This window comes from Cheilinus undulatus, linkage group 24 (assembly GCF_018320785.1).
Source record: "Cheilinus undulatus linkage group 24, ASM1832078v1, whole genome shotgun sequence".
In the NCBI taxonomy this organism is placed as follows: domain Eukaryota; kingdom Metazoa; phylum Chordata; class Actinopteri; order Labriformes; family Labridae; genus Cheilinus; species Cheilinus undulatus.
In genome coordinates, this window is record NC_054888.1 from 7,487,373 (window position 1) to 7,512,860 (window position 25,488).

Sequence of the window (25,488 nt, forward strand, 5' to 3'; positions counted from 1 at the left end):
GAACACAATGTATGATGGCTTGAAGAATCTTTATTTCCGATTGCTTATATTTGGTGAGTTCCTGATCCATCCAACATAAGAGGGATAAGAAGAAATAATTGTGTAATTCATTTAATCATAAAGAGGAAATTCAATTTTTACAACATGTTGCTAAACATACTACACACAAATAAGCTAAACTACATGTCCAGACACAATGCTGTGGACTTCTGGAGATGTCAAAGCGAGTGGTTGCTGCATGTTTTGTTGTTTGGTGCCTTGCTCAAGGACTTTTTCTGAGGTGAACTGGCACCTCAACAGCTATGAGACCAACTTCCAGACTTGATCCATGGGAACCTGAACCAGCAACACCCTAGTCAGAGTCACTACTGCCCCAAACTATACCAGTGCGTTATAGTTGGGATCAACTAAGCAAGTAAGGGATATTTCAGACCTGAAAGTTACTAAAAAGCTTCAAATTATTCGCAATATTGTATTTTAAACACTGCATTGAGTGAAAAACCCAGCTTGAAACTTGTAAAAGCCGTTAAATATTTTCCCCGTCGCACTCACTCTTGATATATTTATGCTTTTTCTCACCGGGAGCTTACGGTAGCAACAGTATGTGTCCAGAGTCGATTTTATTTTGATAGACGTAAACGGAAGTCGTAGGCTACAGCGGCGCATGCGCAATGCCATTCACCGACGACAGCTTGCAGAGTACGTCCAAATTAGCCCTCAATTGAGCAAAGAAAGCGATTATTTAACCATAACATATACGTCGAAATGTTCCGGAGAAAACTGACAGCACTAGATTATCACAACCCCGCTGGATTTGACTGCAAAGGTGAGAATAATGTGTTATATATGCTTTTTTAAATTTAGTTTGTTTGGTTTAACGTGGAACCGGCTAACGTGTATGTAGATAACATGAGTTCTGTCAATGCCTGGAGACAACGCAATGCCAAACTACGCTTAAAATAAGAGTTTTTATTTATTTATTCACCTTTTTGTTGTTAGTGTGGAAGGATAATTTTGGTTCGAAAGCCTACAAGCATACTTCACTTTAATTCGGCTGAGCTTATTTGAATACGACGTAAGAAAATAAGTCGTGCTGCTATTCTGATTGTAGGTATACGTGTTAAAATTTAGCTTGGAAATTACAAGCAGTGTTTAACGACATGAAAAGATGATTTGATGTCTGTGTATTTACATGTAACTGGGATCTTACTTGCTGCCCCAGAAACTATATTTGGCTATTCCCGTCCATATATTAGTAGCTGATTGTCAGCATTATTTATTCACGCTGCTCTATTTGATGACGTCACTATAAGGCATCCTCGCTGCTGCATGTTGACTTTTTTGTCTCTTGCCGTGTTAACAAGTGTCTTCCTCTCCTTTTCTTCTCAGATGAGACACAGTTCAGAAACTGCATCGTGTGGCTGGAGGACCAGAAGATCCGACATTATAAGATAGAGGACAGAGGAAACCTGAGGAACATCCCCAGCTCAGACTGGCCCCAAGCCTACCAGAAGGTAACCCACCATCATTTTCTAAGCTCTGATATGATTTTTAACTATCTTGGTGGGTTTGTTGAGTGTCTTTTCTTCCTGTTTGCAGTACCTGCAGGATGTGAGCTGTCCGTTTTCAGCTCAGGAGAGACAGGAGGCTTTAGACTGGTTGCTGGGCCTGGCTGTGAGATATGAATATGGAGACAATGGTAAGATAAAAATAACTTTATTTTACTTTTTTTTTTTTTTTCCAGATTTCACATACATTGATAAAATCACATACCGATTCAGCTCTGACACAGAGGGCTTCATTCCAGCTTCTCCAGAGTTGCCCTGCACCCGCACAACCTAGATATAAATAACATGTGATCAACCTATACAGCTCTTATCCCCCAGGACATGATTTGAAAATTCATTCATACCTCTTCATCTATCCTAAGATTAGTGAAACGTCTGCCACACATTTACCAGCAGCCATGTGCAATCCTCACCGCAGACTCAGTGCTTCTCAATCACAGCAACACACCCACACCTGGACACACTATTACCTGAGCCCCACCCACCTGTGGCGGTCCTTACATTCATCCTCAACTTAGGATCATCATCCCGATGACCCCAGGACGGTCCGGTCCCATATACCAATGACATTATATAACGGGGCTCCACTTAAGACTGTCAATAAACCCTGTCTTTAAGGGATGGTAGGGGTTGGAGTGCACTCCAGCTGTGCACGTCTCCTCTTCTAACTCCTCAGAGGCAGCCCTTTGTGCAGCCACTTGATCAGTAGTCCGGCTGTCTGGCTCAGTCAACCTTGTCAGGACCACAGCAGCATCATCGCCGGACTCCTCATTCTTGGATACACTATACTGCTCTGATCAGGACTCCATGGTTTCTTGTTTTTTGTTTTGACCATGCCACAACCTGGTACGGCATTGGTAACCACATGCCCTGTATCTTATGTCTGCCTGTAAAGGCATAATCCTGCTTGTAGACCAGCTGCCCCTCCTGCAGAGTACTGTGGCGTGAGGGTGGACCCTGACCTCATTTGCATGCTTCTGCTGCCAAAGTAAGCTGTCTCTGCGCATGACTGTGAGCCGCCTGCAGCTCCCTTTGATGCTCCTGAACCCAGTCATTCACTGATCCAGCCATCTTCTCCCCTCCCAACCCCAGTAAGATGTCTAAAGGCAAACTGGGAGACCTGCCAGGGGCCCAGGTGGCCTGGTGGTTTGAGGTGCACCCCATGTGCGCAGGTGGCCTGGGTTCAAGTCCAGCCTGTGACCCTTTGCTGCATGTCTCTCCTCGCTCTCTCGACCCTGTTTCCGACTCTGCCCAAGGTCCTCCTCTATCAAAAAATGCCCCAAAGGCAAAGAAAGAAAGAAAGAAACAAAAAAAATCTTTAAAAAACATAAGGAAAAAGTGGCAAAGATGGATTAAAAGAGGCAAAAATGGTTCAAGAAAGACAAAAAAGGGCTGATAATGGTGGGAAGTAGGTAAACAGAGGCTAAAATTAGATAAAAGTGGCAAAAATGGGTGAAGAAAGGCACAATGGGCCAAAAATGGGTTAGAAAATGGTGAAAGTGGTTAAAAGTGGCAAGAATGGGTTAAAAGAGGCAAAATGGGTCAAGAAAGGCACAAATAGGCATAGAATAAATACAAAAAGCTGAAAGGCGGTTGAAAAGTAGCAAAAATTGGTCAAATAAGGCAAAGAAAGGGCAAAAAATCGGAGGGAAAATGGCGAAAAGCTGTTAAAAGGGGCAAGAATGGGTTAGAAGAGGAAAAAATGGGTCAAGAAAGGCAAAAGGGGAAATGGATAGGGAAGTGGTGAAAAGTGGGGAAAAAGTGGCAAAAATCAGTCAAGTAAGGCAAAGAAGGGGCAAAAATTTGAAGGGAAAATGGTGTAAATTTATTTAAAAGTGGCAAGAATAGGTTAAAAGAGGCAAAAATGGGTCAAGAAAGGCAAAAAGGGAGAGGGAATGGATGAAATGGTGAAAAGTTGTTAAAAAGTGGCTTCAGTGGGATAAAAGTTGAGAAAAACTGGGAAAAGGGGCAGAAACGGAGATGAGAAAGGCTGGAAAAGATTGGTGTGGATAAGTAACTTTAACGTCAGAGCACAATAGCAGTTTGACACACTTTTCAGCTCTGAAATGAGGTAACAGTTAGCCAGGAGGCTAGCACCAATGCGAGCAATCCAAGACACAGGCATTGATATATTAATAATAATCACACCTGACGGCGCCCATTCTCTGGGTTTGTTTGTGGCCAAGACAGTTCTGTGGGCAGGCATGTCATTATAATTTGAGTTTGACTTGTTTAAAATTCAGGGGTCATAAGAACCATAAACGATACTTTCTGCATATTTCCTGCGCTGTAAGACCAACAACATCATCAGTAAATGTGTGAAATACATGCTATAGTATAGCCGCACTGCAGTACTCATGATGGCCACTAGATAGAGGCATTTAAAAAGAAATAATGCAATCTAAAGCTGCACTTCTACTGAAGGAGCTTCCCCCAGGGACTACGAACTTTAGGAAGAACTCAGTGCCTCCTAACCATCGGGATCAGAGTTTAAATAAAGTCCCTGGGAAGTTTATGTTGCCCCCCAAGTGGTTCCTGCTCTGGAGTAGTTATACTCCACATACAGTGACATGTGGAGTATTTGTGGACTCGTCAGAAGATTGTTTCACATGCTGGAAGGCTAATTCAGCTAATGTTTACATGCCCTTCATTTCTATTAAAAGCAAACAACAATAGGCTAGTGGCTTTAAACTACGTGGAAAGTATCTTCTGGTGCTAACGTTTCTGGGTAGTTTTGGTGGAAATGCAGTTTAAGGTTGCCTTTTCATTGCTAGAAATGTTACAAGTCATGAACAAACAAGTTAGAGCGCATCAATAGTCCTCATATTCCTGACTAAACATTTACAGAAATCCCTATCTGTCTTTCATGGCTCTTCCCAGTGGAGAAATACAGGAAATGTGAACCGCTGGCAGCCGCTGCAGTCGGCAACAAATCAACAGACCCTCTCATCAACCTTGACAGTGAGTAGAAACACGTCCTCGCGTGCTTGTGTCTTTGATTCTGTCGCCTCTTCGGTTCAGCTGAGATGAAGTCCTTCATGTTTTGCAGGCGACTCTCCTGAGTTCAAAGCAGGAGTGACGGCTCTGGCCAACATCCTCAAGATACAGCGGCACGACGACTACCTGGTTATGCTCAAGGTAGAAACACAATCATACGTTACTATTGTTATATCTTAGATTGTTTTATGATCATTGGATCAAAAATGACCCATATTTGTGATGTTTTGTTTCCCCCTCAGGCTATTCGTATTCTGATCCAGGATAGACTTTCTCCAGAAGCAATCTCTAAAGCTAGCCAGAATAAAGAGGTAAACTAAACATGTCTTACTTTAGAATTTTACTCCAAGACAACCTGATTTCAGTCTCTTCTTTGGACAGCAAAGACTGTTTTCCACCTTTCCCTTGTCATCCAGATTGATGTCTCTTTTTGCAACTCCAGACATGAATGTTTGTAATATTTATAACTTATGTATGTTCTTGTGGTTCCCAGGGTATCCCAGTCGCTTTGGACAAGCACATTTTGGGATTCGACACTGGAGGTGAGAAAGGGCCAATGAGTGTCTAAAACTCAGATTAAATCTTGACTAGAGTTCACCAAAAGACATGGGAGGTCCCATGGTCAAGTGGGAGAAAGTTCTTTGGTCTGATGAGACCAGTTTGGAGCTTTTTGGCGATCAGACAAGACGCCAAACTCTGCACATTACCAAAAACACACCATCCACCATCCATGGTGGTGGCAGCATCATGCTGTGGGGATGCTTGTCGGCTGTCTGCCTTGAAAGACTTGTAAAGGTAGAGGGTATAATTAATTCGGCTGGATAGAGTAAAATTACAGTGTCCAGATGTGCAAGCCGCATTGAGACCTATTTGTTAAACATGATTAAGATTTGTGGTCACCATAAAGTCTTCAAAGTTCATACTGCCTTAACTTATGAAAGTTAATGTCTTCTCAGATGCAACTCTAAACGAAGCGGCCCAGATCCTTCGCCTCCTGCACATCGAGGAGCTAAGGGAGCTCCAGACTAAAATCAACGAGGCTATTGTCGCTGTTCAGGCCATCATAGCTGATCCAAAGACGGACCACAGGCTGGGCAAGGTCGGCAGATGAGAGCGGGGATGAAGAAGAAAGCAAGGGACTTAACCACAGGAGTTTACTTTCTAAAAGGAGAAGCCTTCATTTGAGTTGGACATAAATGAGCATTTTTTCATGAAATGCATGAGATTAGACCGTTTTAATTGGAATATTTTGAGGAAATATGAGCAAATGCCAAGTTTTCAGATGCAATAGTTTATAGTTATTTCTGCTGCAAGTCCTTGTTTTAATCAGAGACATTGGTTAAACCTCCTGCTCAACTCACCTTTCTTCTGAAGTATTCAAACTGACAGTTGCATTTGTATTTTTTTTGTCTTAAAGATAATTGTGTTTTTCTGCCAATGGATGACAGGTTTATTTTGAAATTGTTTACATTTATGCTGTGTGGGAAAAGATAAATACAGCTGAAGCAACCTTGTCTTCTGTGTTCCTTTCATTATCAGCACCTTTAAAGGACATCACAAGAAAAGCACAACCTCCAAGTACCAAATCACATTTTATTGTTATAAATATCACATCTTACAAAAAAGAGATTTGAAAAGTAGATGTAGTAAAAATATTTGGCAAACAAAAACAGGATGGAACATTGTTTCATTGGGTAAAGATAGATAATTAGTGCAGGACTGGAGTCAGTGTGGTCTGAATGGCACACAGGGCTGAGGGAAGCAGATTATTGCTGATTTTTCCATGAAACGTTTCAGTCGCTCAACAATGCCAAACTTTACAAGTGAAAACATACAGGCACTTGTCTTATTAGATGGTTTTTGTTTGCATCAGAAAATTCCTGTGTAAATGCTGGGTACTAAGCTGAAGCTAAGAAACTTTTAGCTTAAGCTAGCTTTAAAGCAAGGTGATGGAAAAAACTATCCTGGCAACCAAAGAAGCTAGCCACTTCCATTATACCAGTGTACCTCCCGTTATTTCGAGTGTTTGAGCTGACAAAAGTTAAAAGATACACATTTACTGACAAGCTAAAGGGTGCTAGCTTGCAGTTGAACCAAACTCATCTTTTTTTTGATGTCGTTTCGCCACCTAGCTAACTAACCCTTATCATTTTCAACATGTGGAGAAGAACTGGTGGCATTTTTCACATCTTCCTCTCAATAGAGAATAGAAAAGAAAAAGACTAGCGACACCTTTCTTACATCTTCACCCAAAAATATAATGCTGATTCTGAGGAGCATCTAGCCTAGCAAACGTATTAGCTAGCAGCTACCTTCAATTCAAAAGTTGTACATTTGTTTTTAGTTTTTTTGCTGATAAAAATCAATACATGTTAAGCGATGAGCTTTAATGGTAACCAACTGACAGCTTTAGTTGGAGCAAAGCTAGCTTGTGCTCTGTTGTTTTGGCACCTAGCTAACTGAGCTGTTTCATAGATTTGCTTTCGGGCTGAGTCGTTTTCCTACTAAGCTAACTGTCTCTCTTATCCTTCATACTGAATTCCTGAACGTTCCCATTTTTGTACTGATAATACAAAAACGTATTTATGAGGAAGATAGTTTCAAATGGAGCCAAGCTAGGCTGTTTCCTGTTGTTTAGCTACTAAGCTAAACGAGCTGTTTTTGCTACTATGCTAACGTTTTACCATTTCTGTCTTCATAATAAACACTACAATAGAAGGAATGGTGATAATATTTACATTTTCTTCTCAGCAAGAAAGCAAATAATAGTTTTATCCTCAGCACATCTTCCCCCGTGCCTAAACTGGGAATTGGTTAGCTTAGCCTGGCTGAGAGACTGAAAGCTGTTGCTCCTTGGTAGCTAACTGAGCTGTTGAGTTGCCAGGCTAACTTTCTACTGTTTTTAACTTCAAAGTTAACATTTAAAAATGGTAGCACCGGCACTTTTCACATCTTAGAAGGAAAAGAAATAATAGTCATACTGTTGTTATAACAAGCTTGTTATTTTAAATAATTAGCATAGCCTAGCTTAGAGATCCAAAGCAGGTGGAAAGCATGGCAACCAGAGTAGCTAGCAACTCCCAATAAAACCAGTCTCTTTTTATTTCTGGTGTAGGTACTGCTTGCTTTCAAATGAGCCAAACTCATCTTTGTTGTTGTTGTTTTGCCACTTAGCGAACTATAACTTTCTACAATTTTTCTCTAAAATGTTTACACTGAAAAATGGAAGTGCTGGCACTTTTCACATCTTGGGAGGAAATGAAACAACAATGCCACCGCTGTTAAGTTAGTAGCCATTTGGAAAATAATTAGCATAGCCTAGCTTAGAGACCCAAAGCAGGGGAGCAGCAAGCCTTATCACAGGGTGGTAGAAACGGCTAGCCTGGCAACCAAAGTAGCTAGCAACTTTCTTTAACACCGGTGTTTCTCCTTTTATTTCTGTTTTTTTTGAGCTGGCAAAAGTCAAAGACAGACGTTAACTGACAAGCTCTAAAGGTACTGCTAGCTTACAAGTGAGCCAAATGCATCTTTTGTTTTTGTTGTTTTGTCTTAAAAGATTTGCCACTTAGCTAGCTGTAACTTTCTACCATTTTTATATTGAAGGTTAATACTTAAAAATAGTACAGTTGGCACTTTTCACATCTTAGGAAGAAAGGAAATAGTCATGTCAAGCTTAATCTGGAAAATAATAAGTATGGCCTAGCTTAGAGCCTCAAGGCAGGTGGTAACAACAAGCTCTGTGAGCTTTTGATTTAATAAAGTTAAATTACAGTTGTAACATTCTCTGTCTTTGGAACATATAACCATCCCACTGACCTTTGACCTAGTTACTAAGCTGACTAAAATTGAAAGCCACTGTGGCCAGAAAACCGATGCTCAGCCTCACTTCGGCGCAAACATTTTAAAAATCTTTTAATGTGATTCTTCTTTGGCTTTAAAGAACAGAAAACCTTCGCTCACATAAATTTTAAAATCTGGTCTCCTGTAGCTTTTATTGCTTTTATAGAAAACTAGAAAAAAACAACACACGTACAAAAATACAGTAGAAAAAAAAACTAAAAAATGAGGTATAAAACAAATTTACAAAACATTTAATTTGGGGGTTATATCTTTAAGGTGAGATAACAGGAGCGGGGTCAGGGAGAGTGGAAGGGTTGTAGATTCTGGAGGCAGGAAGCCCTCTTGCTCCCGACTGAGTGTCCTTTCTTCTGAGGGGCAGTGACTTTTCTGTCCATCCTGCCCTCTGATCAGGGGTCGCCCCAGAACTTTAGCACCAAAGGACTCTGCCAGTCCGTCGTTAATGGCTCCCTGAGACAGAAATCAGAGATTTAAAGGTTAAAGTGGCTCATCTTTTACAGCTTCAACACATATATTAAATTTTGAGTTACCTCCCTTTTATAGCTGCAGGAGGAAATGGGGCATTCAAAGTCTGATTTTCTCATCCTGTGTGACTCCAAGGATGAAAGCTTAAGTGCTGCAGAGTCCCTAATAACAGAACAAACAGACCCTCCATCCTGAACAAAGCCCTGCTCTTTACCACTAAGAATTATCTGTGAAAAGAGCATGTTGTCACTGTGTTCATGTATTCAACAATAACAGCTTTTAAGCCTCTTACGAGCAGTAACAAGTGTGTTTCAGTCGTCATCGTGTGCTGAATTACACCACGCATCAGCGTCTTTGAAGAGCCTGGCTGTTATTTTGTCCCGGTGTTACAGGACGTGCAGATGTGACGTTAGCTTGATCAATTTTTCTGACCATGTTTTATCGTCAAACTCCTACTCTCTCTGCAGATGTGTTCGGCTTTGACAGCCACATCTGCTGAGGTGCCACTTTAAGGATTACGCTGTGTTTAAGGGCTTACTTTGTACTTTAAAGGTGCTTAGTGTGAGTCTTTGAAAGGACACGCAGCCATCTGCAGACGTCAACACATCAAACATGACGCACACAAACACAAAATACAGGCGGAGGGTCGCACACAGCTGCGTGTAATCATCACTTTTGTCCGTTTCATGTGTGTGAAGTCACCACACAAACACTACAGGTATAGGAAAGGAGAGGTGGGTGTAATCCAGCTGTGTGATGACTGCTTTCTGGATGCAAGGTGATGAAACACAAGAGGTCTGTATGTTGTATTTAAGTTTTAGTTTAAGCTCCTATGAGGATTTTTAGGTGGTTATGAAACAGAAACACTACCAGTGGGAATACTGATTGGGCAATTGGTGTTATCCAACGTTCTTCATTGGAGCTTCAAGTAACTGTGAGATATGACTCACAGTATAACGGCATTTTAGAGTCTTAACCTGTGATCTTAACCAATATTTTCAGGTTAAAATTCATTATCTTCATTATTTAGTGCAGGGGTTCTCAACCTTTTCAGTCCACGACCCCCAAAATAAAGGTACCAGAGACCGGAACCCCCACTGTACCTGAAGGTGGTTGAACACGGCCATGAACATTCAAGAACAGTCATGTGGAAACAAGGCCACCCACTGGGGGGGAAATGTAAGAGCTTTCTGGGGCCAAGCCAAACTGGGGGCCATCAAAATCATGGCCCATTGTAAAGTTACACTGTGGTATATGTATATCAAAGAAACAAATACACTTTTAATTCATCTGTGTAGTAAGTAGCCCTCTTAAAAATGTAAAGCCTTTAAAAAAATAAAATAAAAAATTAAAATACATTAAATATAGCTAAAATCAATTAATAATGGCAAAAATAGAGGAAAAGGTGGTGAAATTGGATATTAAAAGAGCAAAAATGGGTTAAAGTGCCAGAAATTAGATAAAAGTGGCAAAAATAACCAAAAAAAGGGCAAAAAATGGATTAAACTGGCAAAAACAGGCATATTAAGTGGAAAAAGGGGATTAAAAATTGGCTGAAATGGCATCAAAGTGCCAAAATAGGTGGAAATTTGGTGAAATGGGATGAAAAGTCATATAAACTGGCAAAAAAAGGGTTAGCTGAGGCAGAAACAGGAAGAAATGGGTTAAACTGGCAAAAATGAGCATATCAAATTGTGAAATGAGGTGTAGAAAGTGGCAAAGAGGGGTTAATAGTGACAATAGTAGGACAACAGTGCCAACAATAGATGAAGAGTGTCAAGATTTGGTTTAGTAGTGGCAAAAACAGGCAAAAAGTTGTGGAAAGGGTTTAAAAATTGAGAAAATGTGTTAGAATTTGGTCAATTAGGTGTAAAGTGGCAACTGTGTAATTTAAAATACATCCTTAGTTTAGAGATCCCATCTTAATGTCTCGCGACCCAACGTTGAGAACGAAATCAATTCTTCCCCAGAATGATGCTAGGACAGACATTTTCGTTTTTGCTGTAGATTGTTTAGATTTTGCATCTTATTTTCTACACTTCCATTAGATCTAAAGGCAGAGTTCTCCACCCTCCTGTTTCGGGTTAATTGGGTCTTGTGTGTCTGTAAATGCAGCCTTAAGGGTGAGGGTGACATCTGGTGGGAGTTGACTGATGGGATGACATCAGTGCACACAAACCAGTGAGCTCACTGTCCGCTGCACCAACAAAGTCGGAGTGTTTAAGTGCACGTGTGTTAGTGAGGGGTGTTGGTTCAGAGTTAAAGGACATGTCTGAGCAGAGACTAAGTGAATAAGATTGATAATACAGGTTTGTGCACCCATAAGGAACAAATCTCACCTGGTAGACACTGGTTAGTTGCTATTGCGATGCCGTACAGGTGAGAGCGCTGGTCAGGCAGGTATTCATCAATGAGCTGACTGCTGGCTTTACTCACTGCAATCACTCCGTCCCTAGGAGGCAGCAGATTGATTAGTGATCGGAGTCAGCTATGCTGTAAAAAAATCACTGAATAAAGATGGCTACCTCCTCCAGTCAGTGTAGTAGAAGTGGTTCCTGTAGTAAACCATGCTGAACGGGTAGTTGACGCTGGGGTGGATCACTCTCCGACCCGAACCGTCTGGTGAAACGCACTCCAGTCGCTTCGTTCCTGAAGTTAAGAACAGAAAACAGTGATTACATCGAGGCTATTTAAATTGTGTACAGGGCCTCAGGTTAGAATAAAAACAGAAAAAAGCAAGCAATTATGGATTGAGATGACCAAGTAAGTGCGAAAGACCACAGTTCCTCAAGTGTCCACTAGAGGCTGAGTCCAAAAGCAAAGAAATCCCTATAAGTTCAATTGTAAAATGCATGAAGTAAACACCCTCTTTCTATAATAGCTGCCAAACAAAATCACAACATAAGACATTAAACTGCTCTGTTTTCTCTAAACCAACTCTACATATACATAGTTTTCATGACAAAGTTCATATACTGTATTTAGCCATCGTCGTTTTTGCCCATGTTGCAGGTTCAACTCCCTTTCCTCTCACGTTCCTTTGTCTCTCGATAACTTATCTTCCAATTAAAGGCAAAAAATCCCCAAAAAACAACCTAACACAAAAGAAAAGAAGGACATGTGACAGGTGCTCACAGTAGTTGTAGAAGTTCTGCTTACCTGCATCAGCCCAGCAGATCTGTCCTGAAGAAGAGTCATATGTGAGAGCGTTCGGCAGGCCGATCCCGTCAGACACCACCACCCTGCGGTTCTGCCCGTCCACTGTTGAGCACTCGATCTTTGGAGCCTCTCGGTTCCAGTCGGTCCAGTAGAGACTCCTGCAAAACGACAAACAGGAACATGACTACAGAGCACTTTTCCAATCATCATTTATCTTTATCTACAACCCCAATTCCAAAAAAAGTTTGGGTGCTGTGTATAATGTAAATAAAAACAAAGACTGTCAAAACACAAACCCAGATTCTACTCACAAAAAAAAGGTGTTTCACTGTTTCATGGAAACTATTAAACACATCTCAAAAAGTAGGGACAGGCAACAAGAGGCTGGAAAAGTAAGTGGTACTAATGAACAGCTGGAGGAAAAACTAATTAAAGGGTTCCTGCAGATCCTTGAAAAGTCTTAAATAGTCTTAAACTGCAAATTTGAAATCTAAGGCCATAAAAATCTTCAAAAGTCTGATTTTACAAGCAAAAGGTCTTATACAAAGATGCTAATCCGGTTGCCCTACTTAAAAATCCTTGGGTCCACACTTTTTTTTGAAGGTTTACAATGCAAAAAGTGGTTTTATTTTTTCTATGGTCTTAAAAAGTCTTTAATTTGATTTTTAGAAGCATGATTGAACCCTGCAATTAGTTGGGTTTTTTGCAACGGATCAGTAAGCTGGCTGGGTATAAAACAAGCTTTTTAGAGAGGCAGAGTCTATCAGAAGTAAAGATGGGGCAGAGGTTCACCAACTTGTGAAAAATTGCATCTAAAAACTGTGGAACAATTTAAGAAAGATGTTCCTTATTGAAAAATGCAAAGACTTTGAATATCCCACCATTGACAGCATAAAATATCATCAAAATATTCAGAGAATCTGGAGAAATATCTGTGCACACTTGACAAAGTTGAAGGTCAATACTGGATGCTCACGATCTTGCGTTAAAATCAGGCATGATTCTGTACTGGAAATCACTGCATGGGCTCAGGAACACTTCCAGATATCACTCTGTCACAGATAAAGCTGAAGAAGGAGCCAGATGTGCACACGATCCAGAAATGCAGCCATCTCCTCTGGGCCAAAAGTCATTTAAAATGGACTGAGGCAACATGGAAAACTGTTCTGTGGTCACTAAAAATCTAGAAAGAAGACCTAGGACTATTAAGCTGCTAGAATCTTATATTAGACAAGAACGAGACAACATTCCTCCCACAAAACTCCTCACTTCCCAGACGTTTACCTCCCCTCGTCCCTACTTTTTTGAGATGTGCTGCTGCCATCAAATTCAAAATGAGCTAATATTTTCATGAAATGGTAAAACATCTGTTTCATAATCTCATATGTTGTTTATGTTCTGTTGTGAATAAAATGTGGGTTTATCAGTGTCACAAATCACTGCATACTGTTTTTATTGACATACAACACCGCGCCCCAGCTTTTTTTTGGAATTGGGGTTATATTGTGCATTTACTGATTAATTTAAACCTGACAAGTTAGCATATTAGTAGTCTTTTAAGGACTCGTTTTGGTCCAGGGCGTAGGGATCTGGATAATATAAAGAGACAGGAGGAAAATGACAAACACACGAGGGCGCGGGTATGAAGGCAACTCTGAGGACGGGTCTCAGGGGAGCAGCTGTCTCATGCTGATGAGGTGACGGTCAGGTTACTCTGAGAAACGTGTGACCTATGACTTAATGCATTTTTGTTGATGCTCCATGAGTACAGACTATAACATAAAGACATGGAGGCACATTTGTTGATTAAAAATAAGAAAGCGATTTTGTCTTTACAGCAATTAAGATAGAATTTTTTTTCCTCAGACTTAGACTTTGCCCTGAGCTTTACGAGCATGTGTGGGCTGATGCTTTTTAACCCCTACATGATGCTGTACATGTGCTCGGTCCTTTGGGAATGACAGGTAATACACACCACATGAGCAATCACCTCTCTTACACACACACAAAAGAGTTAAGGAGTGTGTACATGATCAATTTATAAGGTATGGCTGAGCAGATGTTGGTGTAAGATACATTTTTATGTGGGTGCATGCTTCTATAATGAGTGTGGATGCATCTAAGGGCAGCATGTGAAGGCTCACAAATCACAGAGCACATGCTTAAGCATAAGTGTAGCCGTGTGAGGCAGTAATTACCTTTAGGACTTGGCTTTCTGTCAACATACACACACAAACACTTGGCCTTCAGTCAGAAAATAAGCTGTCAAAGCAATCGCACATTTTCAGTTTTACGATAAAGGTTATAGCTGCTGTGTTTAATCGCTTGTATCAAACACATAAACACAAACATGCTCGCGCTCTCTCACATGCACACCTGTTGATTACGCGATTAGTTGCGATGATGAAAAGCAGATGTTATTCCTGGAGAGCTGACTGATGACAGCCCTGTGCTTTCAGCATGTGTGGGTGAAGGATTAGCAGCATCAGTAAATCCAGCACAGCTTTCTTAGCTCAAAGTGTCCAAAAAAGCACTTAAAGTAACATGCAAGAGTTACCTTTATTAAAGGAATACACCGCCTAGAAATCTCATCCCTTTATGTTTGTATCTGACGCTGATGAGGTCACGCTGAGGTCACAGCCTCCCAGTTTCATCGGGTATCCTCTTCTCCTAACTGGCTTTAAATATAATCCACACTGTACTGATGAATCAGAAACAGGCCGTGTTGACTCATAGCTCGTCTCAGAGCTTGAATGTTGTTGATTTCATGGTTGTGCTAATGGCCTGAAAACCATCTGTGTTCCCCTCTGATAGAAAATCACCCAGAGAGCTGGAGCTTCTTCTGCTTCAGTGAAGCTCCTCCGGGATGTCACACTTGATCGCGGAGAGCGAGATTGTTTCTAACTCGGGGTGGAGGTTTGTACATGTTTGCAAAGCGAGACTGAACTACACCCCCTAAGCCTGAAGAGTCAGATGACGTGATTTGTCTTTAAAGCTCCTGTAAGGAGTTTTTGAGCGGTTATAAAACAGACTGACATTAAAACTGGTGATTTTATATGAGCTACAAAAGCAAACCGGATCATTTGTCCACCAGGGGGCATCAAAATCACACCAAAAGTTCCTCACAGGAGCTTTAAAGACCTGATATGTGACATTCAGATTACTTATAGTAAATCTCCCTCTTGGTTTGTTTTCTCAGCTATGTGTGCACACAAGGGCTTAACCATTGACCACATTTAATTGTCCTGATAAAGCAGAAAGAAACAAGAACTTTGGAGCTTAATGCACACTTCACACACAATTATCGCAAGTAATTTTGTTGTTGCATATTGCATAGTTTACTCATTTCATGCAGTCCTAGATGCATGGTCAGGACTGCTCTTTCTATAGCTTCCATGCCACTCAGAGGAAGTGTTAGCTTGACATGTTACTAAGGAATCCGTACGAGCAATCATATTAAAAAGTAACATACAGCGATAGTTTTGTAATTCAAGTCCAACATACAGTCACTTTTAAAAAAAACTAATGCATTAGCAAAAACATGCACTGTATGGTGAACAAGGTACAGTGCCGTGAAAAAGTATTTGCCCCCTTTCTGAGTCCTAATTTTGTTGCATATTTATCACACTTATATGTTTCGGATCATCAAACCATTTTTTTTACTTCACAGAGACAATCCAAATAAATATAAAATGCAGTTTCTAAATGATGATTTTATTTATAAAGGGGAAAAATACCCAAACCTATCAGGCCCTATGTGAGAAAATATTTGTCCTTTAAACCTAACAACTTGGTTGTGCCCCCTTTGGCAGCAATAACTAAAATCAAGCATTTGCGATAACGCATCGCTGTGGAGGAATTTTGGCCCACTCTTCTTCGCAGAATTGTTTTAACTCATCCATATTGGAGTGTTTTCCAGCATGAACTGCCTGTTTAAGGTCACACCACAGCATCTCAAGTGGATTCAAGTCCAGACTATGAATTGGCCACTCCAACATCTTCATTCTGTTTTTTTTTTTGAGCCATTCAGAGGTGGACTTGCTGGTTTGTTTTGGGTCTTTGTCCTGCTGCATTACCCAAGAGCGCTTTAGCTTGAGGGCATGAACTGATGGCCGGACGTTGGCCTTCAGATTTTCCTGGTAGACAGCAGAATTCATTATTCCATCAATCACAGCAAGTGGTCCAGGTCCTGTAGCAGCATCACACTGACACCACCATGTTTGACTATTGGCATGATGTTGTTTTTTTTAATCAAATGCTGTGTTATTTTTACACCAGATGTAACGAGCCGCACACCTCCAAAAAGTTCAACTTTTGTCTGGTCAGTCCACAGAATATTTCTCCAAAAGTCTTGGGGATCATCAGGATGTTTTTAGTCAAATGTGAGACGATCCATGGTCTCACAGTGGTTTTGGCTTTGGATCTCTGTTATGGACATGTCTTTCTTATGGTTGAGTCATGACCTTAACTGAGGCCAGTGAGGCCTGCAGGTCTTTGGATATTGTTCTGGGTTCTTTGGGACCTCCTGGATGAGTCGTCATTGCACTCTTGGAGTGATTTTGGTTGGCCAACCACTCCTAGGAAGGTTCACCACTGTTCTCAGTTTTCTCCATTTGTGGATAATGGCTCTGACCATGGTTTGCTGGAGTCCCAAAGCCTTGGAAATGGCTTTGAAACCTTTCCCAGACTGATAGATTTCAGTCACTTTGTTTCTCATTTGTTCTTGAATTTCTTTGGATCGTGGCATGATGCTTTTCTTTCTGAGATCTTGTAGCCTACTTCACTTTGTCTGACAGCATCTTTAAGTGATTTCTTGATTCAGCAAATCTGGCGGTAATCAGGCCTGTGTGTGGCCAGTGAAATTGAACTCAGCTTTCCAAGAACTGTGATTAATCACAGTTAACTCATGATTTAACAAGGCAGGCGTAATTACTTTTTCACACAGGGACAGACAGGTTTGGATTTTTTCCCTAACTAAATAAAATCATTTAGAAATGGCATTTTGTATTTACTTGGGTTGTCTTTGTGAGATATCAAAATTGGTTTGATGAGCTAAAATATTTAAGTGTTATAAAAATGCAAAAACATCAGGAATCAGAAATGGGACAAATACCTTTTCATGGCACTGTATGTTCTTAGTTAACTAGGTTGCTAGTTGTGCACTTGCTGGTGAACAAGATGTGTTTAAAGAAACTTGCCAGCAAACTAGGTGAGTTTTAAAAGAGAATGTGTTCTTAAAGATAAATAACAAGCAAGAGAAAAAGAAAAGCTGTTAGATGAATGGAGGATCTTTACCCTGTGGATGAGACCACTATGATGGCTCTGGGGTTGACCAAGTCGGTGTCAAACAGCGTCCGCCTCTCACTTCCATCCAAGTTTGCGGTCTCAATTACATCAGGGTTTGAGTCGACCCAGAACATCTTCCTACGATTGACGTCCACTGCTAGGCCCTCCGGACTGACCAGATCTACACGGGAGAGCACATGCAGTAAAGAAAGTATTATTACTGTGGAACACGGTGCCCATAAAAGAAACAAAGGAGTGAAAAAGTTTGTTCTTACTTGTGTTAATGAGGATCTCTGGCTCAGCTCCGGTGGCCATTGAGGCTCTGTTGATGGTTCTTGCGGATAAATCTGTCCAATAGACTCGGTTCTCTCTGCAGTCAAAGGCTATACCCACAACTATTGAGCCCTGCAAACCCAAACATATAAACATTAGCATCCACAGAATATACTGACTACACTAAAGCTTGCTGTTTTAATTCTCTTTCTATTTTCAGTCTTGAATTTGATATTTTACAGTGTAAAATGTCACATATTTGCTAAAATAGTATCCTTTAAACCTACATAATACATTTTCACATTTCTAGGGTTGACAGGAAAGTTAAAGACAAAAACCAAACCATACAAAACATAAGTAAATGAGCTGTAAATAAAAAAATATATTTTATGAGGCTATAAACATGTTTGCCTCTGCTTTAAAAATTTGAAATTTAACACGGGGCTAAATAGGGACTACTCAATTTTGCAACCAGCCCCGAGAGGACACTAAAGGAACTGCAGTTTTGTGCATTTCTTTGTGGCCTTTATTTTTCACCAGTGGAAATTGCTGCTTGAAATTCTCAATATCAAGAACTTGGCAGAATAAGATAATGGGCCTTTTTCCAGTCATCTCTTACATGTAGGGTCAGAAGTGTTTTGGCCCTGCTTGCATCCAGTCGTGTCCCGTTGAGTGGCAGCGCTCCGATTTTCTGTCCCTGAGCGTACAGCAGGGTGATGTCAGTGTTTGGGGGAGGGGTCACACTTGGGGTGGGCAGTGGGTGCACAGTGGGCGGGGCCACGGACGGAAGGCCTGGGACAAAAAGGTGGACAAAATCAATGTGTCAGCTGTGCTTGGCAGCATTTACTAGAGCATCAGGATACACTTGCTTAGATTAGAGTTAAAGTGAAAAAATACTCACATGCAGGTTTGACAACATCATGTGATCGAGTGCCAGGAACCTCCCTTCCATCCTGGTCCACACACCAGCAGTAAGTGGTCTCTCCATAACACTGGACAGGACTGTGAAAAGATTTTTAAGTACTTTTACGTGGAGAAACCCCCCCAAAAAATTTGCGTGCACATGTTCGTTTTCATACCTGAACTGTCCATCTGCCTCGCACTGAGGAACGTACTGTTGTGCGTCTGGCTTTCCGCCATAGTGCTCAATCAAACTGGCTCTCCATCGCTCACATACACTCTCAGGGCGCTGGGTTGGACGCACAGGGACTGAGAGGGACAAAAATCAAAACAGTGAAAATATGGACAAACTACACACTCCATGCTTTACTTTAAGTACAGCCAAACGCCAGTATCCCTCTAGTTTATGGCAATATCTAAGCCGGTAAACATCACGACTCCTCCATCAGTTCTGGCAACCTTTGAACCCACTGGAAATCATTGTCTGCCACCATTTTAAGATCATATTTGTCTCTGAGACAGATGTGGATTTGTCAGGAATTAGCTTGTGAAGCCAGCGATATGTGTTAAAACAACTTTTGGGCAAGACTTCCCTTTCCATGTGGTGTTTAACATCCATAGTGCCATAGATACCCAGTCTGTAACATACCACAAAGTAGCATCTGCTCATCTGTTTATTGTGAGTCTCATTTTAATGGTTGAGGCGTCACCCAAAATAACTTTACTTTCAGTTTACATATCAATAAGTTTCTTAGGTAGGGCATAGTGTCAGCGAAGTTTGCTAAAAATTGACAGTATACACTCACCAACCACTTTATTAGGTACACCTGTTCAATTGCTTGTTAACACAAATAGCTAATCAGCCAATCAACGCCTTTAGGTGTGTAGACGCGGTCAGGACAACTTGCTGAAGGTCAAACCGAGCATCAGAATGAGGAAGAAAGGTGAATTATGTGACTTTGAACATGGCAAGGTTGTTGGTCTGAGTGTTCAAGAAATTGCTGATCTACTGGAATTTTCACACAACCATCTCTAGGGTTTACAGAGAACGGTCTGAAGAAGAGTGAGCGGCAGTTGTGTGGATGAAAATGCCTTATTAAGGTCAGAGGGGAATGGACAGACTGGCTTGAGATGATAGAAAGGCAGAAGACAACTCCAGCTAAGAACAGAAACTGAGGCTGCTATTCGCACAGACTTGCCAAAACTGGACAGTAGAAAAATGTTGACTGGTCTGATGAGTCTTGATTTCAGTTGCGACATTCAGGGTCAGAATTTGGCGTGACGCGCGTGAAAGCATGGATTATATGAACGGTTCAGGCTGGTGGTGGTGTAATGGTGTTGGGGATATGTTCTTGGGATAATGCAACATGTCACAAAGCTCAAATCATCTCAACATGACAATGAGTTCCCTTTACTCCAGTGGCCTCCACAATCACCAGATCTCAATCCAGTAGAGCACCTTTGGGATGTAGTTGAATGGGAGATTGGCATCATGGGTGTGCCAAAAAATAAACAACCGCATGATGCTATCATGTCAATATGGACCAGAGTCTCTGAGGAATGTTTATAACACCTTGTTGAAACTATGAAACAAAGAATTAAGACAGTCCTGAAGGCATAAGGGGGTCCAGCCCAGTAGCAGCAAGGTGTTCCTAATAAAGTGGCCATTGAGTGTACATAACCTCATATATTATGGTGGTAACATATTTTGTTGGGCAGGTTTTAACTAAAACCTTTAACATCTACCTGGGCAGCGCAATGATTGCTTGTATGAGAGTGCTGAGGAGATGGGGCTATGTGATTAATGGGTCTTAGGTTTGCTGAAGTTGGCAGATTTTTAGGAGGTATTCTGCCAAGTTTAGGCTGTATTGAGGAAGGGGGGGATATGAATTGCCAGCATACCTCTTCTAATAGCAGGTGTTTCATTATATACTGTTTTTATCTGACTGTTTTCCCTGTATAAACCAAATATTGCTGATACGCAATTCTTCAAAACAGTTAAAACGGAAATCAGACCACTTCACATTCTGTAAATCCAGACCCTTGTTTACAGATTTCTCTGTAGAATCTGTAAATAGATCTGCCAGCGTTGGTGGAGTGCTTGATTAATGTTGTGGGAATGGGCTGAGTTTAAAAAAACCTCACACATGTACACACATCTTGCTTTTGTCAATAGTGTTTACCTTGTAAAATCCCTTTAATAACTCACTTTATGGGAGAGCTTTAAAACTACACCCGAGAGCACTTTAGGCTTCCACTAATGTTTATCCAGGCCTCTCTCTCTGGCTCTGTTAATTTCTACAGCTTCTAAACTAAGAATGAGATTAGGTGAGTATTTGGAAGTAGGGTGAGAAGGGAGCAGAAATTGAGTGATGGATCAGAGAGTTTAAAGAGAGACAATGCTAACAAAACAATTAAACTGATAGCTTGTAATGACTTTTTCCAGCAGGATTTACTCATGTTGAAGTTAGCGTGCTGCTGTCCGGTGTTATGAATCACTTGGTTTTCCTTCTATTTACTGTTTGACCAAATGACGAACTAAGTTTAGAAGCTCATGTCGCTAATGTCCTTCCCAGAAATCAACAGCTTGTGGACTGTCCGCTAAATAAATGATATTTGGATCCTGATGATGGCGTACTGTGCTGGCAGTGAGCTGTAATAATTATGTGGGTATGCATAAATACAGACTAACTTGAACCATTTCAGAGTTTGATGTGGGTGTTCTATGCCTGCAGCATACTAACATCTAAATATATTGCTCATTTGATCCATAAAATCAACAAAAACAGTCAAATTCTAGGGTAGCATCAGTCAGATAATGTTTCACATCCTCACAACTGAATCCCTAAACAAGCCTCTAGTGCAACTTCATAAAAAGTCTGAATAAATATGAGAGTAACTGGGAGTAAAACAGGGTTAAAGGTGCAGATTAGCTGACGTTTCCAGGACGGATCTGCACCCATGTGCATGTTTATGTGCATCTCTGCTGTGGGTGTAGCACTGTTCTGTCACTCAGGTGGTCAGCCGGCCCGTCATGTTTTGCTTTGGTTGCCCGGTAACAGCCTGCGGCTCATCTTACCAAGAAATGACCACTTCAGATGTCTGGATGGTCATAAATGGAATTTATAGCAGGGAGCTGAATTTATAGAACGGCCTCTTTGTGTATGTTAGAGTGGGAGTGAGAGGGCGAGCAAGCAGCAGAGAGAGAGAGAGAGAGAGGGAAGAAAATGAATCTAGTGTTTTCTTTCCTCAGTATAAATTAACTCCACTATCACATTATTTTTGCATAAATCTCGGCAAAACCAAAGTATAATTTTACGGTTTTCTGGCCTATTTAAACTTAAGTTTACATCTCTAGCATGCACAAACTTTCGTCTGAATTAATTGGTGATATGCAAAGCGGGCTGAGCCGATACTAAAATGTAACATTAAGACACTATTATGTAAAACAAAGTGCCATGTAGTGTCTGATTCATTTGACCGCAGAAAAGTTTTCCATTTTACCTTGGTTCATTTTAAAAGAGCTTTGGCCCAGTTAAGATGGCTGAGTTTCTGGATTATGTTCACATATGGCTTCTTCTTTGCATGATACAGCTTTAACTTTCACTTGTGAAGGGCCTTAATCATTGGAAGTGTTCCTGAGCCCATGCAGTCATTTCTAGCGCAGAATCATGCCTATTTTTGGTGCAATGCCGCATGTGGGCCCAATCACCAGCATTCAATACTGACCTTCAGCCTTGTCAACTGTGCACGGATTTATCCAGATTATCCGAATCTTTGGTGATATTATGTACTGTAGATGGTGGGATACTCGTATATTCATTCGTATATTCATGTATGTTTTATACAGATGATGGGGGTCAGGAAGTGGGGGACAGCCCTTTATTCAGTCCAACCAACTGAATAAACCTTGTGGGGTTAGTGATCGAGTAAAAATATGCCGTTCACAAACAAGCCTGTCCTACAAAACTGCTATTTTATGTTAGCCGTGGTAGCTAGCTCCCGTTTGAGTGCCAGTTTCCTTTCCTACATCCTTTGGCATTACTTAAGCCACATTTAAAAAGCCAAGTTATAAAGTAAAGAATGGTTTTGGAGCCAAACAGCCAGCTTTACCGAGCTGAGCCATAGAGCTGCATCTCTTAAAAGAGATGGATTTCCAGTCACAAAGAATGGATGGACATCAGCTGAGGAAACACGGGCAAGATCAGGGTTTAATGTGCTTTACCATGGCAACCATGTACTTAAACAAACCGGACCACACTGTGAAAATGGACCACATATGAGCGTTGTGTTAGCATTGGAGGCTTTTTAAAATTCCAGCTGCTTTTCTTTGCCTGAATATTTCACTGCTTTTGAGACACAAAAGTAGCTTAAGAATTAAGAATGTTCATATTTTCTCACCTTAAATGTTTGTCAATGTTGTAAAAAGCTCAAAACATGGCCTTTTAGATAGCATTTCTGGACGTATAAATAATTTCTTGCCCCTGAACAGGTGTTTTCCACTGCTGCATGACGGCATCTGCAAAGAACCTATACTGCAGAACATTTTTATAAAATTATTCCACAGTTTTTAGATGCAGTTTTTCGAAGATTGGTGAATCTCTTTGCTTCTGAGAGATTCTGCCCCTCTAAAATGCTCCTTTTATGACTAAAATGTTCCTCGAACTGTTTTTTTCACAAGTACCAGTTACTTTTCCAGTTTTTTGTTGCCCTATCCCTACTTTTTTGAGATAGGTTGCTGCCATAAAAATCAAAATGAGCTAATATTTTTCATGAAATGGTAAAATATCTCAGTTTTAACATATGATATGTCATTTATGTTCTATTGTTTATAAAATATGGGTTTATGAAATATGCAATCATTGCTTGTACTTCCATTTTACATCGTGTCCCAACTTTTTTGGAATTGGCGCCGTATAATCGAGGTGATTTGATTGGAAATGCACCAGAACAGCATTAATAGTCAAGTTTAGCACACAGTAATAAAAGCCTCACCTGGTCTGTCACAGTCTGGGGGTTGCTGACCACGTGATGTCCTGGTTCCTGGTCTTTCCTGCCCTGAACTGTCCACACACCAACATTCACCAATGGAGCTGAAACACTTTAAAAAAGGACGAATTGTTTGTTGTGATTTAGCTATAACCAAAATCTCAGGTGAAACGCCAGTAAAGAAATATCTACCTGCAGCGATATGTACTGTCCGTTAGCATCACACTGAGGCGCATATGCTCCGTATAAGGGATAACCCTCTGGACTGGTGGTCTGCACGCTGTCTCTGTGGTGCTCACAGTGAGTTTTAGGGCGTTGTGGTTCATCTGGAAGAGAAAAAGATAGATCTTTATAAGAATCCTGTGCATTAAAGACAAAAAGAGGTGAGTACAATGACGCAGATCTGCCCCTGCTCTACAACATGATATTATCAAGAAAGGCTGATTCAGCATATTTTATTATTCATAGCGTAAATAAATTCAAGGGGCTGAAATAAGGTTATTAATCCGTCTCAGGAACTGTCTTCTCATACCTCAAAAAACATTGTAAGTTAAAAGGAAGGGAGTCTGTTTTACCACAGATTTTCTGCTTTGGGTGCCACAAGGTTCACGTCTTAGCCCACCAAAATATATAATTAGTTATTTAATACATTAAAAAGAATATCTCTGAACAAGAATTTACAGAGAACAACAAATAATCTTTCAAAAATTAACCTCAAATTTGATGCCTCATAATTGCTTTTTTTGTAGTCAGTCCTGAATGTTACTGTTACTCTATGCAGATGACCCTAATTTTAATTATTCATTTATTTGAATTTTTAATTTAATTGTTAGAATTCATTATGTATTATGTCTTTATTTTATTATTTTTATCTTATTTTTTATCTGTTTGTTTAAGTTATCTATTTATTTTTCGACAATTTAAATTTTAACAATGTTAATCTTAAATCTAAATAAATTTATTTTTTAAATGAATAATGTAAATCAATTTAATGTATTCATTTAATTTTTATTTAGTTATTTATCTTATCTTATTATTTATCTCTATTTATTTTTCAACATTTTTTTATTTTAAATCTAAACAAAATTACCTAAAATTTTGAATTTCATTCACTTTAATTTATTGTTGTTTATTTATTTGTTTTACTTATCTATTTTATGTTTCAACAGTTTCAAATTTTAAATCTAAATATTATTAAATAAAATTTTTAATTTCAACACTTTAAATTTACGATTTAACAATTCTAAATTTTTACAGTTTTTATTTATTCACTTATTTATTTTATTTTAACAATGTGCATATCTAATTCCTCATTACCTGAATTTAACCATAACACAAGTTTCTATTTTGACAATCCTTACTTTCACTGTGATTAAACCCCTCCAAAACTTTTTTTTTTTGCATGCCTTACATTCATTTTAACACTACAGTGAGTTTCCAAGGAGTTTTTCTAGTCTGAGAGAATATCTGGCATGTGCAAGAATTTTAATGACTAAATAGGTAACAGCTGTTACAAAACAGTGTGCATCAGTCTTACGAAGTTTAACGTGTGGAAAAAAAACATGAAGGGCTCCAACAGGGAAGAACCTTTCTCCTCTTCTTACCTGGTTTGTCACAGTCCAGGGGTGGTTGATCACGTGATCTCCTGGTTCCTCGTTTCTCCTGTCCTGTACTATCCACACACCAACAATCTCCAGTAGAGCTGAAACACTGAAAGAGTATTATATGATCATTAGATTTTTGTTGCTTTTATTCACTTGGAACAGGTTACAACGCCAGTAAAAACAATAAAAAGGTCTTTAGATCTACATTTACCTGCAGTGATGAGTACTGTCCATTTTCATCACACTGAGGTACATATACTCCTAATAAAGGATAGCCCTCTGGACTGGTGGTCTGCACGCTGTCTCTGTGGTGCTCACAGTGAGTTTTAGGACGTTGTGGTTCATCTAAAAGAGAGAAAAAACAAACACAGATATGCATAACAATAAAA

General features: G+C 40.1%; 2 protein-coding genes across 2 annotated transcripts in view; one reads left to right on the forward strand and one right to left on the reverse strand.

The window, feature by feature from the left end:
- Positions 1-672: 672 nt before the first annotated feature.
- Positions 673-6,074, forward strand: rtraf (RNA transcription, translation and transport factor). Its single transcript, XM_041782042.1, has 8 exons — positions 673-826; positions 1,390-1,514; positions 1,600-1,699; positions 4,449-4,529; positions 4,618-4,706; positions 4,808-4,876; positions 5,059-5,107; positions 5,522-6,074. The coding sequence occupies exons 1-8, from the start codon at positions 766-768 to the stop codon at positions 5,674-5,676; spliced, it is 729 nt and encodes a 242-aa protein (XP_041637976.1). The 5' UTR covers positions 673-765; the 3' UTR covers positions 5,677-6,074.
- A 109-nt stretch (positions 6,075-6,183) lies between these two features.
- Positions 6,184-25,488, reverse strand: part of nid2a (nidogen 2a (osteonidogen)) — a 76,933-nt gene continuing 57,628 nt past the window's right edge. Inside the window, exons 28-40 of the mRNA XM_041781776.1 lie at positions 25,311-25,444; positions 25,100-25,205; positions 23,688-23,821; positions 23,502-23,607; positions 18,686-18,815; positions 18,508-18,608; positions 18,226-18,398; positions 17,609-17,738; positions 17,343-17,514; positions 12,048-12,205; positions 11,414-11,537; positions 11,228-11,340; positions 6,184-8,873 (exon numbers count right to left, since the gene is read on the reverse strand). Coding sequence (XP_041637710.1) covers positions 8,863-8,873; positions 11,228-11,340; positions 11,414-11,537; positions 12,048-12,205; positions 17,343-17,514; positions 17,609-17,738; positions 18,226-18,398; positions 18,508-18,608; positions 18,686-18,815; positions 23,502-23,607; positions 23,688-23,821; positions 25,100-25,205; positions 25,311-25,444 — 1,592 coding nt within the window. The 3' untranslated portion in view covers positions 6,184-8,862. The remainder of the gene's footprint in view (positions 8,874-11,227; positions 11,341-11,413; positions 11,538-12,047; positions 12,206-17,342; positions 17,515-17,608; positions 17,739-18,225; positions 18,399-18,507; positions 18,609-18,685; positions 18,816-23,501; positions 23,608-23,687; positions 23,822-25,099; positions 25,206-25,310; positions 25,445-25,488) is intronic.